Source organism: Photinus pyralis, unplaced genomic scaffold, assembly GCF_008802855.1.
Source record: "Photinus pyralis isolate 1611_PpyrPB1 unplaced genomic scaffold, Ppyr1.3 Ppyr1.4_unclustered_Scaffold4123, whole genome shotgun sequence".
NCBI lineage: Eukaryota > Metazoa > Arthropoda > Insecta > Coleoptera > Lampyridae > Photinus > Photinus pyralis.
Genome location: NW_022171530.1, coordinates 97730 through 118779, shown reverse-complemented (window position 1 = coordinate 118779; position 21050 = coordinate 97730). Strand labels below are relative to the sequence as shown.

The window sequence follows — 21050 nt, the reverse complement described above, 5'->3', positions numbered from 1 at the left end:
AAATTGCAAATGGCGGACTGCGTCGGTGAAGCCCTTGTAACGTATAGTTCCACGTAAAAGCGTTTTCGCGTCGGGCAGGTCGTAATATTTCGCGTACTTTGTACTATCCCCGTTTGGAAAACCTTCCAGACTGAACCCGGGCAGGAAATTAAGAGATCGCGTCGTTTCCATCAGTTCCCCTCCTTCGTTGATTACGACCTTCTCACCATGAGAAATATACCTTGCCTCTGACAAAGTGTTAATTAAAGCACTACGAGGTGACCAGGAGAATTTATATCGTAATGGGTTGTCACTAAATTCTGGCGCGGGTAGTCCACCACAGAACGATTCGAACGAAACGATTTTTCCTCCCAAAGCCTTTACTTCGTGCATACATTCTAGTGCTAGAAGATGATCGATGCCGGGATCTAAGCCAACCTCGTTGAGTATCGTAATTCCAGCGTTAACCGCGTCTTTATGTAAGCAGGTTAAATTATCCTTCGCATAACTGGCAGTTACCATGTTCGTCTTTTCACGGATACAAGCTTTGGCGACAATGGGATGAAGATCTCTCGGTAAAATGGAAACGGCAACATCTGCGTTTGCAACCAATTCCTGTACACCGGTGACACTTTCGAGGGCGTTTAAATAAACGCCTTCCACTCCCGGGAAGGTCTTTGCCAAGTTGTCGCTTAACTCCTTGTTTTCGCAAGCAACAGTTATCGCTATCGATGGATTTCTGTGGAGATATTCAACAAGAGGCGCTGCAACTCGACCGGCGCCAAAAATGACCACTCGTTTTTCAGGTTTGCCTTGTGCCGACTCTTTTTGGCGGCTCCTTCTGCAAGATCGAATTAGTACAAGATTATGGAATTATGATCAGTTACGTACATTGCTGATTCTCGCAAATCTCTGATGTATTCGAAATTAGGTGTCAATTTTCCGTCGCTAGCGATGATGGCCTGCGAATTTACAATTAGATACCTAAGTATAAATCGTGACGCGGAGCTCTTACCCCGTGAATGGTGGGCGAGAAGTGGTGACTGTCCAAAGGTTTGGAAGCGTCTGATTGTAAAATATCAGGTGTAAATGGCATAAGCAGATCGCCAAAGAAATCGGTACTTTCTCTAGGCAGTTGCGTGGGCATGTTATCAATACTGCAGACTAAAACGCCTGGGCCCTTAAAGCTTTTTGTGTCCTTATTTCTGTCCGCGTCATATAGACAGAAAGGTGTGTCAATTGTGGTGCACTCGTTCATGAATTCGATGGAACCGCCGGGATCTGCTGAGATATCGCAAATGCCCAACATGCGGTGTGGCAAAGCTGGCGCCCCCATTGAAGTGGGTAACCACGGTGTGTAAGCGGGACGTAGTAAGACTTTAGCATCTGGGATTGTTAGCAGCTTTGGACTATCCACCGCCCAATAAATACCATTTATGATCACAGAGGCGTACGGAGCAATTTTCTTACTAAAGGTTGAGACATACCTTTCGGGGTGTTCTTCATACTCCACATGATCAAATTTTCCCCCTCCTATACGTTCTAAGTAGTGTCGCCTTCTAACTTCACAGCCGTACACTTTATTTGGGTTACCATGTTCCGCCGCTTTTTGCAATAACTCCGGTGGAACGTATTCGTGTGGGAGTTCTTGGAATACCTCTTGGGAACCTTGGGAGACATTACCAGAACCGGTAAAAACAAAGGTCAGTGGACCGACAGATTTTGGCATTAATCCTAGAGAAACTTCGTATCCAGCATCACGTACCGCTTGCCTTGCCATACTGGAGTTTCGGTAATTGTGTGGAGGTCCAATGTGCATGAAGGGTGTGTGATGGCCGAGCGCCAAAAGACGAAGGCCTAGTCCATGAAGTATGTTGATCGTTCCGGCCACTCCTGCCATCTTCCCGAATGCAACGACACGCTGTCCTTTCTTGTCTACCAATTTCTCATAATCCAAAAGCCGAATGTTTTGTTCCAAAATTGCATCCAAAAGTGGCATATTACTTTCTTGCGCCTTAATCGTGTGAGAAAAAAAGCAAAACGTTCTATTGGGAATCAACTGATCGATAGGAACCTGCTTGACACCGAATATGATGCTTGCTTCGGAAATGTCTTCTTGAATGATTGCTCCTGCATTTAAGTACGCTTGCATCGGATAGGCTCTTCTGTTACTTGGCTGTACGATAACTCGCACGCCATTCTTCACCAATTTTCTGACATGGAGCGGAGAAAATGGTGCCCTTCTTTCCCATACGCTCTGATCTTCACGACGTATGGCTATGGTTTTCTGTGTGCCCTTTAACAAAACGAAAGATATTAAATTCTATACTTCTGGTACAATTTTAAAAACAAAAATAATTTATAAAAGTCGTAAAAATCGTTTTTAAGTTATCTTGTTAATTGAGACGGATGCACAGACAAAGATTCAGCATTTGTCCGGGAGTTTATGTTTTTAATATAATAGAAAACCGAGTCTCAAATGTAACTCATTCTTTCTGCGAAATATATGCTCTCTAGATTTTTTGAGAAAATATGCTATATAAATAAATTAAATTGTGAGTAGTTTTGGTTTTCATATCAACGCCGAAGTGATAAATAGTGAAATCCGTGCTCGCGCTATAAGTTTTCGTATTCTAAATGTGAGTACAAGTAAATGGTTCATAATAATTAACTATCATAAATTCATCAATGGGTAACCAATTTTACATAAATACGTTACTTTTAGTTACAATACGAAATACGATCCAAATTTCAAAACGGAAGTCACACTCTGTACTCTAACAGTGCGACCTTCATTGCTCAGCCAAACAAAGCAGTTGTCTGTAAAGTTCTGCCAGAGGAATATTATTATTATTATGTTAACGACATACACAATTTAATAAAATAATTACCTAAATTAAAACCCCTTTTTAAGACACCCTTACTCACTTTACCCTTGCGTCGGAACTCCCCCGAACAGTAATTTCAATAAGTACCTACACCCACGCAAGGAGTAAGGTGTACGATTTTTTATATTTTTTGTCACGAGCTCCCGAAGTGTTATGAAAGGACGTATTATGGAAAGTTTTCGGTCAGTAATCTGCTGAATGATTGATTACTATATAATGAACAACATAATGTAAAAATAAATAAAACGGAATTTTTTTCAGTTTTAACCTTAACATTGCCAAGTGGATCTCATTTATCAAACTATCATTTACTGTATTTCTAAATTAATTTTAATCAATGAACCGACAAACAAAAATCCTAACTTTTATTCGCACAAATATTTTCATAAATAGTATATGAAGTAAATATGGAAGGGATTTATTATTTGATTCATTTTATTATAACTAAAATTTAATATAAACATAGATCCGCAAACGCTTCGACACTGATCTACAGGGTGTTAAAATTTCAAGATTTTTTCTTTATATCTCCTGCAATTTTTGAGATATATCGCTCAAAATTGAAATATATGTTATTGGGTCATATGGAAGTGTTTACACGAGGATACTTTTTCATTGGCATTGAAAAGAGAGCAAAAGCGACTTTATATTTGTTCAAATTCATTTTTCTTACTTTTGATAGAAAAAATTAAAACGTTCATCTTAAAGCTTATGTTTTTGCCTTCATTAATCGCATTCGATACCTTATCAATGAGAGGCAAACATTTATATTACCTGATTATAAATTTCTATAAAAGTAGCTGTACTAAAAAAAATAAGCAGGCAAGTTGTTTCTAATCAGAAATATAACATGTACTCATTCATTTGTGATTTGAACCGAGCGTTTTTGGGGATTTTGTCTTAGGAATTTACATATAAAGTCATTCTAACATTCCTGAAGAGGCCAATTTACGGGAATTTATTCCGTAAACCATTTTTTATGAACGACAAGTGAATAAGCAAAGATATTGGTAGTCTTTCTCATTATAATGGTGAAATTGAATTTTAAGCGTGTAAATTTATTTTGAGTGGAATTTTGAGTTTTGTACCAAGTGTTAATTAATTCATACGAATATTTAAAAAAATCTATCCAATTAATTAGATTTATCATGAAAAATGTAAAGTAAACTGGAGTTGGAACGATTTTATTTTCAACAGTATAATTAAACAACTCAATTTATATGAGTACTTATTTGAGCGTGATCAAACCAGGGCACCAGGTTTTAATTTTCAGATTGTTAGTCGATATAAAGAACTAACTTTCCGCAATGTAAAAGTTTTTGAACATTTATTCATTACTGAGTTAGCCGTGTATTGTTTTTCATTACAAAAAATTTATTGTTACAGTAAAGTTTTTACCAGTGCCGTAGAGAATACAATTTATTTTCTATAAGAGGGGTTTATAACCCCTGTAAACGGAACTAGGTCGGTACAGGCTTAATATGTACCGGGTGACCCAATAAGACTGTTCCTCGGCTATATCTCGAGAACCGCTCGTCATATGACTTAGGGGTAAAAAAAATTATTTGGTAAATCGGTCATGAAGAATCGCTGGAAAATATTTTCAAGTTCTAACATTGACCAACAGAGGGCGTAACTGCCATCTTAAATTTGGAAAAACTCAGTCATTCCAAACACAAACATGGTATGGTATTGTTTTTGCAATAACCTGCTTTAACTTCTTAACCGTTTGACCGATGTTAACAAATTTGGTATGGTTGAAAAGAGCATTCCTTGGGCAATGAGAATCAATACAGTTAATTTAGTTGAATCCTTCTCCGCCAGGGGGCTAGTTTTGACACTATGACTCAAAATCCTAAAAAAATCATCTTGGGCCAAACCTAATTTGAAATCTTGGAAACATTATTTCTAGCGTCTCTTACAGATTTGTGCTGTGGGAGTACTATTGTTCCAGGACCTGCTAGACGAGATAGCTGAAATAAATTGGTAGGTATTGTAACGGTAGCTCCTAGTATGGTTCTGTAGGGTTTTAAGATTTTGTTTCTTATGTATTCCAGATATTCCGATACATATCGAAGCGCCATGAGAGTCATCGGCGATAAAGAACGAAGGCAGATGTAACGCAATCTTTCCGGGAAATATGACGTGTTTTATTATACAATATGCGTTCGGAAGCGTTCGCTATATAATCAAACCGAGTTGCGATTCAGTTAGTTCCAATTTCAACGGCGAAGCAATAAATATAGTTCGCGATGGTATAAATTGTGCAGATGTGAGTGATAAATAATATTTTGCTGTTATAAATCAATTAATTTCAAGACTGTCATAAATTCATTGTTAATCAATTATAAATAAATAAATCTTCTAATTAAATTCAATCAAGCACCTAGTAAAGTGTAAAACCAGACTAAATAATCTTCCTTAGGTAATTATTTTTTTTCTTCTAATATTAAATTTAAAGGTATAAAAATTTCGAAATGCCTCAAGGATATATTTTTTGAAACAAAAAATTCGTATCTTAAAAAAAATATGGGTTTATAGGTATACTCCCTTCAGCTAGGTATGCAATTCTGTATTTGAGTATTATTGGAGAAATATTGGACAAGTTACCTACCCAAAAATGTCTAACAGCTCTCTTACTTTCAAAAGCGACCACTTTGCTTTATGCACCTTGCGTGTATTATTGTGAACTATTAGATTTGACCTTACAGAATGTGGCCATTCCTAGGGCCATTTTTATTTCTCTCGATTTTGGCTTTTATTTGGTATTCTATGGATTTATTTGAGAACGATTTTGATCGGCCCAACACATACAAGGGGACAATGCATGTTTTACTCTCCGCGTTGTGATCCGAGGTCGAGTGTGGCTAGGGCTAGTGTATTGTTTTGAGGTGTATTTATTTACACGTGTTTCTTATTTGTTGTAGACCCTGTAGTTGTTTTTTACATTTCATGAAATTCAAGCTCTTCCTTAGGACGATTAGGTTCCTTTGTGTAACGGGAGCCCGCGAACGGGGTTTTTGTTACTTTATTGTTATTTTGTGATCAGTTAGCTGTAGAAAATAAGAATTTATGCTTAAACTCTTAATTAAGGAAAAAGTTCAAAACCTTGAAAATGTTATTTTTAAGTGGAACCGATTGAACTAGCTGTGAGGCAAATACAACATTACAATCGCCAATAATAATAGAAATAAATCGTAATTGAACGTAAGAATCAAAAGTTAAGTAACTATTTGGCTAATCTACACGACACAGGCTGTGGGCATGTGACATTTATTTTAAAATCCTCCCAAAAGTAATTTCCTTCTCGATTAATTAATTTTATTTGGAGCCACTTGCGTTTACCTATAGTCTAGTCCAATTTAGTATAATTATTCTTCGGTACGTTGCTATTTGTGCGAATTTTAATTTATGTCCAAGAAAGTACCATTTACTTACACCGAACAAAGAAGAATCTTATAGCTTTTTTAAGAACATAGTATTAATAGCAAAAACGCAATTAAATTTCATTACAACATACTTTTCGATAAGATATAAATAAACAGTACATAATTTTGTGCAAAAATTCAGAACGATAAACCTTTAAAGATTTTGTAATCTGAATGAAAAGACGGGTAGTAATTGTGATTACGATATTTACAATGCGATAAAGATTCATGGCAACTGCCAAATTTAAGCCTCCACGTTTTAAGTTTAACACTTTACAATAGTTAATTTCATCTTCACTGAATAGTAAAAGGGCAAGATATGAAGAGTAAGTGTATTCTGATTTGCATATAGCCGTAGGTACTAAAATATTCTAAAAAAAATAGAAAAATTTTCCGAATCAATAGATTTAAAAGGATCAAGAGTGACACCATGGCAGATTGAAGATGGTAGGTACTACAAAGTGGAGTAATAATTATGCTAATAAGTACTTACAAAATATTTCCGCCCCAAAGCTGCACGTACAGGTAACCTCCTAATTTTCAACATCGTTTATAAATTAAAATATTAATAAATGAGAATCTATAAAAAAATTTAAATCTCAGCGTTCACATCACCTCTGTTTCCCAAAAGTAACGTGTGCGCAAATTCTTTTACTACGACCAGATTATATTGAGCGGCAACGTATTATAGATCTAATCAAAAGTAGGAGGAAAAATTCTTATCATCTTAATTGACATAAAGTTATGCAAGTAATCACTAACCCTCGACCTTCCTTACGTTGAAACATAAATAGCAACGTCTCCATCCGCCTCGAGGATTTCCCCATAGTGTTCAAATAGTAATGTGTGCACCTAGTGGGAGATAACCGCAAAGAATCTGCATGGTGTCCAATTAATTATACGAACTCTGCAATTTAAAATGGTGGACGAATTTCCAGGACTCCCGTAAGGTCCATAGTAATGATTGAACTTGTATAGCGACAACAGTTCTAGAGAGCCCTCATCCTTTGATAGCGACTGATCTCGAGCAGTTGTTGGCACGTTGGTACACTTGTAGTACCTACTCGTAATTTCTAACTTATTGAAGGACGTTGCTTAGATAATATTCTTAATCAATTTCGAACAAATGGAGAAATTAAGCGGATCAAGATCGGCAAAACTTACGTGCTACACTCTTAAATCTGGGAGTTTAGCGATACAATGCTTTTGACAAAATAATCAATCCCAAACGCCTCCACTCTACAATCGAAACATAAAGGTGACTAGGTTTTTTTATCAATAACTACTTACACGAACATTACCTACTTAATGTTGTAGAATTCCACTAATCAATATCGAATGTTGGTCAAACTCGCCCAAACGTTAATAATCTAACAGAATGGAATAGGTATGCTACTGTCTATTTTTACAAAAAAAAATTCATTACCTAATTGTCGCCTGAGGAAGTCCTTGATCAGTGGATCAAAATCACCATAATTAGTCTCCAAATAGCGAATCCCATTGCAAGAAACTTCAGACTGCGACGTAAACACAAGATCCGGGTAATAATGAAATAGGAAAGAGACCTACAAATGTAAAATATTAAATTAAGAGGAACGATGAATCAATTGCTGATCCTAGTTAGTTCCGGATGCCCAGGTGACGATTCAGTCTGTACCAGTTTGTGGCAGGTGCAATTAGTACACCTCTGAAAAGTGAAACTGGGGTATTTCCAATAATCTGAAGACTATAAAAGTAATTCCTTTTTTTAAAATCAGGAGATAGTTAATAGTAGACCAATAGCTTTGTTGCCAATCTTTTCTAAGCCACTCGAAAAAGTTATGAAGGCAAGGCTAGTCAGTTTCTTATGCAAAAAAAGTTTGTTTTAGCAGTTCAGTACGACTTTCGAGAAGGCTTTAACACTGCAAAGACTTATATCTCAAATTTTGGACGGTCTAAATAGCTGTGGCACAAAGGTTGCTGGTTTTATATTCTGCTATATTTAAAAAAAAACATTTGTGCCAAATTGTTGACTCTGCAATAATCTTAAACAAACTTTTCGCAGCCGGTATATGTGGTGTTTCTAACCGGCTGGTTACTTTTCAACTCTTCCTACCGTTTCTTTCTCAAAATATTTTATTTAGGGGTGGTTCTTCTTACATAAAATAATTATTGTTGGGCGCCGACTAGCTTCAGTCGATGGTACTTTTCTGGCCTTGAGGAGATGGGAAAGGATAAATGAATAAAAATCAATAGTTTTTATTAAAACCTATTATATTCTTTTTCTCTTAGAAAATCGCCTTTTTGCTGTAAATAACACACGTCAAAAGAAATGGAGGCTGAGGCGGTACGTTTATGTAAAAGTAGGGTACTCATTTATTCACAAAAATTTACTGCATAGAAAGGAAAATCTGTCTTTATTACGTTAGTCAAAAATCAAAATATTTACTCTAAAACCGCCGAGTACAGAAAGAAACTTAATTCTTGTTTCATAAATTAGTATACAATTAGATTGAAAATCAAATCAAACTGCTGCAAATGCGTGTTGTAACGCCTCCAGGCACGAGTCGTTAAAATGGAAACAAACAGTGCTCACACGCACTTATTTGAAGGCAACCGTAGTAGGTGATTAAATCGCCTTTACAATAACACAAATTCAAACGACAATGCAATAGCCTACGACGGGGCGAACAACAAAGACGATAAACTACAAGCGATAATGTTACTGGTTTATAAACACCTTGAACGTCTATTGTTAATGTGCACTAGGATTCGGAATGCAGTCTTAGCCTCGCTCCGATCGATGTTGAAATCAAATGATCTCAACCCGCCCATTGTAAGCAGCTATTTGAATTTCGGTTCGGCCAATCACAGACCGGCCGGTTTCAACGCGACTTTTTCGGCATCCTCCATGTAGACCGTGCACGGACCGCGTGTAGAACAGAAAATGGAACTGCTCTTCGGAAATCTCGCAATCCTCCTAATTTTCTCCGGAGTGCCGTGAAGTGCCGATGTAGTGGCTGGATTGAGATGTTTTCGCTCGGTTCTTTCTCTCGATTTTCTTAAAAAAGTCGCCTCAATTCACTATTACAAGAAAACGCGCTTATGATTTACGGGCGCGACTGGCACAGATGTTGCCCCGTGAAAAGACGGCGAGCAACTCCCTCTCGCTACTGGAAATTTCCGTATTTATACTCTCGTAGTGTTTATCCCGTGGCCTCATTTCTGCGTATGCGCACAATCCACTTACGTTTATATAGACTGATCGCCCGCGAATAAAGCTTTTGAATCACGTTCTTTCGAAGTGTGATCTTATATGATCATGATTGCTAAAATCGTGAACAAACTGCACATAAAAGTTTTATGATCACGAATTCCTAACTTATAATTGCAAGGATATTTTTGCTCAAAAGGTTAGCCAATATTTGTAGCTGAAGAGGAATGGTGCAAGTACTTCCACTTGTATTTAAATTATTTTCATAATCCAAACAAAAAATACGTAATTCGAATGCAAATGTGTACTACGTAAACTTAACCATACTTTGATTTAAATTCGCGCGTTCTTTCGTAAAACGTGATACTACGAATCACGATCTTGAAATCATGATCGCGAAGTAGCCGAAAGAAAGTGCTTATTCATACTTGGGGGTCATGATTATATTTAGACTTCACATTTCAATTACGTAAAAATGAACCTGAACCTGAACAGAAATACTGTTACATGTTCCTCAAGGATCAGTTCTTGAGCCGTTGCTATTTCGCATAATAAACAAAAAAAATTTATTCACATTTTTAAAGAACCAATTTATTTTTTATAATTTTCGTAAAAACAAAAACTCAGTAATTTCAAAAACAAAGATGGTGTGGGGCGTCCAATTGTTTTTGCAATAACCTGCTTTAACTTGTTAACCGTTTGACCGATTTTAACAAATTTGGTATGGTTGAAAACAGCATTCCTTGGGCAATGAGAATCAACCATAGTTAATTTAGTTGAATCCTTCTCCACCAGGAAGCTAATTTTGACATTATCATAAAATCATAAAAAAAAGGGAATGATATGACCTTTTCTTTATGAAAAAGTAGCCAAATAACATCCAAAGAGGACAGTGAAAACCGTTTTTCAAAATCTCGTTCCTAACCTCAAATATTGGAGAAATGAGATTAATTAATTAATTAATAAAAATGCTTAACTTGTATCTTAAATTTAGTTTTTACATATTTCCGGTATTTATCAATGGCGCAAAAAAAGGGCCCTACACTTTTAGGTAGGTCTTGGAAAATTAAACAAATGAAACACGATGCATTATAAAATAATAACAGCCATAATTTGTAAATTATTCTGCTGTGTTTACGCATTCAGAAAGTGCAGTTTTTTGAATTTGTAATCTTTTCTAAAATGCCGATTTCTAATCAAGAAGCATTTAATATGCTGGCGATATATTTTAAGTATTTTCAAAATGCGACCATCGCTGCCCGCATCTTCTCTTTGCGTTATCCGACTACGAACCATCGCCGCCAGTATATTAAACGCTTCTTGGTTAGAAATCGGCATTTTAGACTAGCCCCCTAGCGGAGTAGGATTCAACTAAATTAACTATATTTTGATTCTTGTTTCCCAAAGAATGCTCTTTTCAACGATACCAAATTTGTTACAATCGGTCAAACGGTTAAGAGGTTAAAGCAGGTTATTGCAAAAACAATTGAACGCCCCACGCCATCTTTGTTTTTGAAATAACTGAGTTTTTGTTTTTACGAAAATGATAGATAAACTGGTTCTCTTTAAAAATGTGAAAAAAGAATGTTTAGTTTATTATGCGAAATTTAAAGAAAATGCAATTTTAAAATTTAAGACGGCAGTTACGCCCTCTGGTGGTCATACGACAAACGATTCCCGAGATATGACCGAGGAACAGTCTTATTGTTGAGTCACGCGGTACAGTATTAAAGTATTATATGCGGGTCAATCTGTAATTGGGCGAAAGCCGGTTGAGGGCCCATAACAAGAGGGGGACAATAAATAAATAAATATCGAAATCTTGTCATAAACTTCGAGTAGGTGGTAATATTGGTAGAATGAAGTAGATTCAGGTGGTTAATGTGGGTAGGGTTTCTCAAGTCGGTAATGTCCACGGCGTAACGCGCGCCAATACCAATCCTAATAAGATGACGGGTCCAACTAGAAATGTCATTGACGTACTGCGTAGGTAGTAGGAATATATATCTAGGTAAATACCAAGGATGCTATGGTAATGGTAAATACAACGTAAAAGGTAATCTAAAAGAAAAACTTATGAGAAGAGAAAGAGAAGCCACTCCAAAGATAAATGGTGACATCCAAAATACATATCCTTTATCCACGAAAAAAAAGTCAGTTTTTACTGGTAATGGCATACAAAAGAAAAATTTGCATGTAAGCAATACGAAAGCAGAAACGTCACTGAAGGGAAACAAATACAACTGAGCACAATACTAAACTTGAGAAGGGATAGAATTAGGTACATACAGAAAAGTACAAAGCGTCAACTCTAGACAAGAAGTATCGTAAAAAGAATCTAAAATGGCCTCTATCGGCAAACTAAAGAACTAAAGTAATAAGAAAGCTATAACACTTAGAACAAATTAACTACAGAACTAGTGGATTACAAAGAAAATACCTAGATGGCGTAAGAATATTAAAACCTATACATTAGAACAAGAATTTAAATAAGAGCACAAATCGAGCAACTATCTGTTTAGTTGTTCGCTGATGATGATTTATTATAGTTCTATTGTTTGTTAGTGATTTTGTTTCAGTGTTTGTTCATACACCTCGTCTGGGCTGCGTCTATTGTTAAAGATCCGTTGCATTGTTGTCAGTCTGTCCGTCCATCTGCACGATACTTTTTTAAAAGTGGTCGATCGTGTTGAAATTTGACGCACAGGAAAATTTATTTTCTAAAATTATAGAAATAAATAAATTTCCAAGAAAACAAATGGTAATAATACTGCAGATCCTTTGACATTCCATTGTATCGGTTACTGATAACAGTGATGACGAATGATTTCACAGCGACCAACGTCGCCTTGGGTGTATTAAGTATTAACATTAAGTATCGGAAAAATAGGCATTTCTTGAAAAAAATGGCAGAAAATTCAAGATTTTACTTTACTAACTTATGTGTTTTATCGTTTCCCCGACGAAATTGGCTCCTAATGGAAATTCTGCTCCATGAACTTACGCCGATGTGTACTTCTCTTCCCGATCATTCCAATCGCTACATCCGTGTCAGATACGTTTCATTTTTATTAAGCGGTAGAGCAAAGGGATGAATGCTTTATAGGGGAGTAGATGGTGTCCGTCTGTCTGTCCGTCCGTCCGTCCGTGAACACGATAACTGTCAAACGCGTGGACCGATTTGGTACAAACTTTGCATAGTTGACCTATATGCCACAAGTAATAAGCCTATTGAAAATGGGTCAAATCCAAAGACCCCGTAGGGTCGCACCGAGGTGCTTGCCGCTTTTTTAGATGCTGTTTAGCAGTTTATTTGTGTCTGCTATATAACTTTAAAAAAGTCATCCACAAATGAGAATTCTCGATACTCGCCAGTCGCAATTAGTTTTACGTGGCACAGCTGCACTCCTCAGGGAACGTAACTTTCAATGTGAGCCACTTTCAAAGTGGACGAACGGACGTATGTGAATATCTGTACACTACCCTAAAAATAGGGTTAAGGGAGATAGTTTGTAGGTATCATTTAATTCAGGAAGTATATGCACTACGTTTTACTTATGTACATTAAAGAGTATTGTTTAGATAAAATAAATGAATGTCAAGTTAATGGTAATGAATGGACAATTGTTGCCTGTTTATAGATTACACTGGGGGAAAAAATAAGGTTAGCTACAGCACATGTTTCTTATATCAGTTGCCATCAAGTCTAGAAAAACCAAGGCAATTTTTTAAAGAGACTAATATGCGTATATATTGTGACAGGGTTTAAATAAACACAAATCCATTAGATTTTTGTGAGTACATATGTTTCAGGATGTGGACCACACGCGTGAAATTCTGGGATTGATCGGGATAATTAAATGTGGAGTACCTAATACCCGCTTACTTAGCGGTATTAAATTTCCCCTAAAAGACGTTTTGTTGACTTTCGTTAGAGTTACGTAGTTTCGATATCAAATCGAAAAATTACCCCTTATCGATATCTGCTGGCGCATAAATATTTTAGTGGCGCGTTTCTAACAATGAAAAATTATTAATAAAACATAGGTATCTTTATTGTTTGATTTACGCTTTGTCATTTCGTGGCCGAACATGGAAACGTCGACACACCCGACTAGAAAATTTGCGTCAATTTGGGTGGAAAAAATGAAATTGAAACGACGGATCGCACCGCATGAGGAATCACAGAATTTACCATTTGTTAAAATCTTGACCTCATTTTTGAAGCTGTTTCTTTCTGTGAGTACAATTCACGGATTTGTTCATGTTACAGCGGAAAAACGACATCCTTCAGAAGCGATAATATGGCTTGCGCTGATCGGTACCGGAGTCTTCGGCGCAAGCATTCTCAGTAGCGCGACATGGAAAAGATACCAAGAGAACCCCACCGTCATATCCATGGAGAGGGATCGTTTCACATGGAACACCTCATTTCCTGCGGCGACAATTTGTCCTACATCAAAAGTTCACGAAGATCTATTAAAAGGTGTATTACAGAATATCAACGTGAAAAATAAAACCGCATTGGAAGCGTTTCTGCGTACACTCGCCGAAGCCAACTACAAAAACTTTGATAAAGTTTTGCCCTACTACGAATTGCCAAGTGAGCAGTTCATGAAGATTCTGCTTCAATTACAGTACGAATTTAAGCCGTTGGTATCGAATTCTGGCTTGCAAAGTAACAAGTACTATTTGGAAAAAACCATAACGGAAATGGGAATTTGCTACAGTTACAACTCGAACCTTGCCATCTACAACTCGCCAAGGTAAGGTCATTATGGAACGTTCTCATATAGGTAACTCTTGCAACCTCGTAGCTATAGAGAAAAAAAGTTATGGACAGTCTACACAGAAACACGTACACTTTTTGTTCATCCTTTAGATGGAGAGATCTTCGCGAACGTCGTAAATATGTCAACGGGATTTCACGTAAGCTGTAATTTGCTCAACATTGGATCGCGTATTCCTAAATTTTTGATGCGTTTTAACGATATGCATTGGTAGTGAGAATCCAACAATTCTTGAAAAATCTTGCGCTAGTTGCGCAATGCCCAAAAGAATCACTTCTTTCTTCGGAAATATCGCAAACAGTATTTATAAATTTAAGAGCAATAGATTTCCGATTAAAGAACACATCCACTACCACAACGTATTTAGAGGCGCGAGCTATAACTTTTTGATAACGTAATTTAAAACTAGCATCATCTACCGTAAGTGCCAAATCATTCGACAAGACGCTTTCTGCTTAGTTCCTTGTAATGGTTTACTCGTGATTTTTGGAAACAACGTGCACTTAGTAGGTACTTTATTTTATGTTTAACACATTTTTCTAAATTGGACAAGTAGCTATTGTGAATACTTTAGTTCGCCCGTCCACCCACCCGTGTCGCACACTACTTTTTATAAGAAAGTGCTATCGACCTGAAACTTTGGCAAAGGATCCCAGTAGAACACATGCACCATTGGTCCAAGGTCATGGCCTTGAGTGTAGGCTCAAGCTCGTGGTCTTGGTGAGTTGGATTTTGGTCGTAGTCTGCAGCTTCCCAAGCTGCGCAGCTAAGAAGTGGCCTTGTTTTATAGTGCAAGAGCGTGCCTGTGATTTCGCCGACGGAAACAGTCAGGGCTTTAGTGACGGGGATTTTTGGTTGCGTAAATAAGGAGTTACTTTGCATATTGGAGCAGTGCCGTAACTAAGGCGTGACCTTCTGGCGAGGTGCAAGGTCGTGACATAGGATTTTCCAGTACTGTACTTAAGGCGTTATCTTGGGGAAGATAGCGTTAGGATGCCAGAAGCACCTTTTTGCATTCGTTAGCTTAATTTCGATTCCTCATATCTCAAATTTGATCAAAATCGTATGAGTACTTTAGGAGACAAGCGTTAGGGATACCAAAAGGGCAACGCTACTATTAAAAGATAAAAAATTATTCAAAACAAGTAAGTGTTACAACAAGGGCCCGTATGAATAAAAATAAGCAAATGGTTAGGTATACTTGCAAAATTCAAAGTAAATACTCGTAAGTGCTCCTTCGCACTGGGCGACTTAGCAGCGATTCTACGCAGAAGGACAGGACGCAATGCAGCGCTGCTAAGCAGACCAGTATGAAGGGGCAGTTATGAGTATTTACTTTGAATTTTGCAAGTATAAGCATTTGCTTATTTTTATTCATACGGGCCAAGGTTTTGCACTTACAAGGATGCACAGATAATAATAATCGCTTTAACTTTTAGGTATGTATGAGAAACTAATAAAACTGGTAATACGCTAATGTTAAAGTGTGTGCGGCCGATTGAAAACTAACGAGAAACACCTTTGTACACTTTTACACCATAATTAGGACCGTGTTTTGGTACCAAAATGTATTCGAAAAACAATAGGTTTTAAGTTTAGGAAGATATTTAAAATAAGTTCCAAAACTTGTAAAAGTTTTCGAGTTGAATTTTATAGGCCGATAAAAAAGATTAGTGTAAATCTCTTCATGTTAGGAAGATATTTTAAAATACGTATCAGGACTTCTTAAAAGCTATTGTTTTTCAAAGACGTTTGGAAAAAACCACCTTCCTAATTAGTAATTACGGTGTAAAAGTAACCCTTTCCATTTCTCGTTAGTCTCCAATTGTCAGTACTCGCTTTAACATTAACGTATTACCAGTTTTATTAATTTCTCATCATTTCCTAAAAGTTTATGCGATTATAGTGATATTATTGTCCGTGCAACGTTTCGCGAGTGAATACTTTTTGTGATCTTTATAACATGTAAGTACAGAATTACGCATTATAGACACATAAACTCAACACCTACACATTACACCACTTCTACTCCGAACTCAATCCGATTTTAATGTGTAACTTGTCCAGGTCTTCGAGTCAAATATGTCCAAGTGATTTTTTACAATAATATTTGTTATTCAGCACAATTATCTGACGCTAAGGTCTGATGATGAATCGGATTTGATTCGAAATCGATAACCTAGAGAGAAATTAAGTTCAATTATTTGAAAACGAGTTTTATTAGGTATATCAACTATATTATACTTACAAATAATTCATATGGAGCGCTACATTGACAAAATAAATACAGAACCTTCTTTTTAGCGCATTTTCCTTAGCGCATTTTCCAACGAAGTTGGGTGCAGCCACTTTCTCTGTCCGTCCGTCTGTCCGAGGCCTTAACTAGTTCGTTCTTTTTGCATTCGGTAGCGTATCGCTCTGGCATCAGAGTCAAGGAAAATCTTGACGATTGAACTGCGCATGCGCAGGCTGCGCAATGTTAACTTTTTTTATTTATTAATATATTTTGTTGAAATTTTAATCACAGATACTTGTAGTAAAGGCAAATATATCGCATATAGTAAAAATCAGATGTCCGCATGCGCAGACTGCGCGATGCCAACCTTATTTATGGAGATATTTCTTTGAAATTTGAACCAAAGATGCTTATAGTAAAAGCAAACGTATTGCATATTGTAAAAATCAGATTAATAAGCGCATGCGCAGGACGCTAACGATATCTTCACCAAAGTCACGCGTTAAGTTACAGAATTGGGAAATCCCCTTGACTCAAGGCATGACTTTACGTCGGGGAAATCCCAGAGTTCGACCTTGCACTATAAAACAAGGTCATTTAGTTACGCAACCGGGAAACCCTAGACTACAATCTGGAACCAAAATCTAAGACCTTGGACCAAAATCTAAAGCCACGACCTTGGACCAAAATCGAAGGCCACGTCATTGGGTCAAAATTCAAGCTCACGACCTTGTGATGTCACAATATTCAAGATGGCGTAAGGTAGCCGTGTTCTACTGATACCTTATAGTAATGACCTCTGAAAGAGAAAGTGTTCGTCCTTCCGTATATACGATTATGTATTCGTTTACTCGTTAATGGTATGATAGCAATAGGTATAGTGTTATTCACAAAACGAAAGCGTTCAGTTAAAAATAAGGTTTCAACAAACGCTTGGACCCATACATTTTAGTTTCGAAGGAAACCTTGCACAAAACTTGCTCAGTTTCCACCCCCTCGGGCTGTACCTAATTATAATCCCTTAAAGTTGTATAGTAGGGTAAGTGAGTGTAAAAAATATATTCTTGGGCGGAAATGACTAGTGCGTCCGATAAATTTTTTTAGCAAATATTTGTGTTCTTTATTACTATTCAAATGAAGAAAATTTTTGAGCGCCCTCAAAGGAAAACTGTAAGGATTAGGATACAGAAAAATGTGATTACCTCATTTACAGTAGCGAAATCCCCGAAACTCGAGTACAAACTATGCTGCTGGTATGACTCCTAAAGGTTGACGAACAAATAATCAAATGGATGGCAACTCGTGGACCTCGTAAAGGAGTGCGACTTGGCCTTTTTGAATTTTCACTCGATAGCACAAAATAACGTGATCCGTCGAGATACGAGGATATCATTCAAATGTGCAATAGCGGCAAGCGGCCGCCGGACGCGATGCAGTCCTGAAATCCGCGCAATTAAAAACTTCTGTTGTCTGTAATTCACGATTAATTTCCGCCATCACAACTTTTCTTGAAATTGACAAGTTCAAAACTTTACTCGTTAACAATTCAATTGTACAGTTCGAAATTTTAGCTAATTATTTTTTCATCGCAAGGAAATCAAGTGATAGTGAATATTTTCCTCGGAATTTGGGGTATGAAATATCCCCTTGATTTTTTAATTATAAGATTTACCGTAAAACCATTCCAGATAGTGTTAGAACTTAGTGTTAGATCCGACCCTCCACAAGAAAATTTGTTTGCATTTCTCAATTTCAATTTACCTAACGCCGGCGTTTGTATTTTTCAGCTCCCGTTTAGCTGCCCCCCCCCCCCCCAAATTTATTAGAATAAATTGCAGAACTCTTAATGCATGGCCTCCCAATTCCAAGCTCCAACGGAACGAATTTTTAGTGACATTTTCCAGTTCAGATCAGTTTCGAGCATTCTACCGGCTACTCCGAACTAAATTTTCCGAGCGCTTCAGCTTGTTTGGTTTATAGAAATTATTTTTTATTGGAACTAACATTTTCTAAAAGAGGTTGTGTTCTGAATAAACCACATGCTAGCTTTAAAAATTTGCGTAATGAATGAAAAGAATGCTAAGTAAGTCCAGATCTTTTCAAATTCGATGAATACAATATTGTTGGTACAAACATTGTCAAGAAGGGCTATTTTTTCCATACTTTTGAGTTCTAGTAAGGTTGCGGATAACCTTTGAAGTTCTGAAGGTTTTTTTGAATAAGGTATTCGCACTCTTGTAAAGGTTTCATCAATGGTTTTAAGCTGGAAGAATGCAATAAAGAAACTACTGTTTTTCTAACCTTTACCATTGGAGATATTTGGTACAATTTTAAAGTTTGTAAAGTGTGGAATGGTCTTCCAACAGTTCCACAACTTTTTGCAAACAAGTTTTGCATTTAACCTAAAAATAGGATGCCTTACCATGTTAACGCTTCTCAGCGGGAGGGACATGCCCCCCAGTAAGAGAAGCGTTACTGTACTCTGAAAGAAAGGGGTCAGTTTCATTATCGGTTTTTTGAAATTGTACAAACTAGCCAAGCTGCGGTCTTTCATTTCTACAGTAAAATTTCAAACACCTCATAACATTTAAATGATTCACTTACAGATTTATTTACACGGCCCCTATGAAGTTGTGGACATCGCGAGCAAAAGTCTGTATTCCCCGGACGGATTCTTCTTGCAGCTGTATTTGTCAGCTTTAACCATATTTACGAGTCAGGGCGCGAGGGAGCTGGCAATTAACCAAAGAAAGTGCCAGTTCTACCACGAGAGCAATCTCCGTCACTCCCCCGTCTATTCCTACCTTCTCTGCAGAATGGAATGCCGTATCACTCTGTCCAAACGTTTGTGCGGATGCATACCGCACTTCTACAGGAATTTGGGTTTGAGCATCGATAGGTATACTCGTTACGTCACTCTCATAATTTTTGTTGTAGCCGACGATCGCGTCTGCAATGCGAGCGGTTTGCACTGCTTGTCGAAATATTCGGGTTCGTTCCTCTCACTTCGGAAGGTGTTACGAATTTGTGTTCCAGATCGGCTAATTACTCTAAAAAGGGACTGCTCTTGCTATTCCAATTGTGACGAAGTGAATTACGTGATAGAGGATAAAGATACGCGAGAATGGTTTTTGGGATCCAATTTGCAGTGGGGATTGAAAGAATATCCAAGGATGCGACTTAGGAGAGACGTCATTTTTAGATTCACGGATGTGCTAGGTATGTAGTCAGTTTGGTGCGTTTTCCAAAACAGAATTGATTGTAACTTTTACAGTTTACATTGGTGGAATGGCTGGATTGTTTTTGGGATGTAGCGTGCTAAGCTTTTTGGAAATTGTGTACTTTTTCACACTTCGTTTGTTTTGGTTTGTTACAAAATATGAAACTGGAAATGCTGTTAAATGAAGATGAACGCTGGTACACTATATGCACAATGTTTAATAAACTTTGGCACTTCTGGCATACTTATACTAGATAATGAATGCGTAACATACACCGAAGCCACTAAGTTGTGATCTTTCTGACTGTAGCACGTCATTGTATATCCACAGGTGTTTAAAAAATAACCATTTCTTTAGTCAAGTTAAAGTCTTTTTTATCCTATACAAGGAGAAACTTACATTTTCTCGCCTGTGTGAGGACGCGAAAGAAGACAATTGCACGCATGGAGCGAGAAAATTCAATTTTGTCGGCTAGGCGAGAAAAAAAATACGCCTTATGTAAGCTAGATGGCGCGGTTGTAATAAAATGTCAAAGAAGTTATTTCTTTTTAATTAAATAAGCAACATAAAATCGTCAACATTGATTATTTAATAATTAAATTTACCCTATGTTCACTTTATTTTACTGAATTCAAGAATTTATTTAATTACCGCGAACCTATACCTATCAATGTTTCGTGAATTTGAATACTTTCCCAATATCACGTGACCAATTCAAACGTTTCAAACTTAAGTCATAATCTCCCATTTACTTTCAATAACGAGCATCTGTGTCAATACATTTAACACCAAGATGTACTTTGCACTGTAAGTAGAACACCGCTTATCCGCAATAAGTAGCATTTTAACATACGAGACTACCCCGAAGTTAAAATGTGTCCAGTGTGACTGTAAGGAATGAATAAATGTATTTATAAAACACACATTTTTTTAAAATACAAGATCATCAAGGATTTAAAGTGTGCCCATTGCGCTTTCGTCGCCAAGCATAAATCCAGTCTTAAAAGCATCTACATTTGACAAGACATGGATACTGCGAAGGATTTAAAATGTAACCGGTGTGATTTTGTCCCTGAAAACACACATTCAATTTTAAAACACATTTGTTAATACACAAGACCAGTAATAATTTCAAATGCGCCTGGTATTAATTACAACCCCTTAAATCCCGTTATTTTCTAAGGAAATAATCACGCGCCAGTGAAATGCCGGAAATGTCAACTCAGTTCGCACATGATCGGTATTCTCCACTTGCACTCTGCTCTGTTGCACCGTGACTCCCTTCGGTGACTCCGCACTGTGCAATCGCAAGCGC

General features: G+C 37.1%; 2 protein-coding genes and 1 long non-coding RNA gene across 8 annotated transcripts; 1 reads left to right on the top strand and 2 right to left on the bottom strand.

The window, feature by feature from the left end:
* Positions 1-3: 3 nt before the first annotated feature.
* Positions 4-6988, bottom strand: LOC116182203 (alpha-aminoadipic semialdehyde synthase, mitochondrial-like; the record flags this gene model as incomplete). Its single annotated transcript, XM_031502724.1, has 4 exons — positions 6789-6988; positions 995-2275; positions 871-941; positions 4-820 (listed from the first exon to the last, which is right to left on the bottom strand). Coding segments are annotated over exons 1-4 (2223 nt in total), but the record flags the coding sequence as incomplete, so codon positions are not given.
* Positions 6989-7416: 428 nt separating this feature from the next.
* Positions 7417-7858, bottom strand: LOC116182188. The gene is made up of 3 exons (XR_004147440.1): positions 7722-7858; positions 7586-7665; positions 7417-7534 (listed from the first exon to the last, which is right to left on the bottom strand). It is a non-coding gene; the product is annotated as an uncharacterized LOC116182188 (long non-coding RNA).
* LOC116182187 (pickpocket protein 28-like) lies at positions 7427-20180 on the top strand. 6 transcript variants are annotated; one of them, XM_031502711.1, is made up of 6 exons: positions 7427-7553; positions 7613-7682; positions 13762-14254; positions 14306-14417; positions 19121-19733; positions 19789-20180. In XM_031502711.1, the coding sequence occupies exons 3-6, from the start codon at positions 13887-13889 to the stop codon at positions 19917-19919; spliced, it is 1224 nt and encodes a 407-aa protein (XP_031358571.1). In that variant the 5' UTR covers positions 7427-7553; positions 7613-7682; positions 13762-13886; the 3' UTR covers positions 19920-20180. The 6 variants fall into 6 exon arrangements, with proteins under 6 accessions (XP_031358571.1, XP_031358570.1, XP_031358565.1 ...); XM_031502709.1 differs by lacking the exons at positions 7427-7553; positions 7613-7682 and having other exon boundaries at positions 13472-14254; positions 19121-19397; positions 19452-19505; positions 19551-19733; XM_031502710.1 differs by lacking the exons at positions 7427-7553; positions 7613-7682 and adding an exon at positions 7905-8029.
* Positions 20181-21050: the final 870 nt, after the last annotated feature.

Bases quoted from the DNA above. Each gene is read 5' to 3' on its own strand.
- LOC116182187 (XM_031502705.1), top strand. From the start codon at position 13,581: ATGGAAACGTCGACACACCCGACTAGAAAATTTGCGTCAATTTGGGTG. The intron at 14,418-19,120 runs GTAAGCTGTAAT...ATTCACTTACAG, and splicing joins ATATGTCAACGGGATTTCAC to ATTTATTTACACGGCCCCTA. The intron at 19,734-19,788 runs GTATGTAGTCAG...TAACTTTTACAG, and splicing joins TAGATTCACGGATGTGCTAG to TTTACATTGGTGGAATGGCT.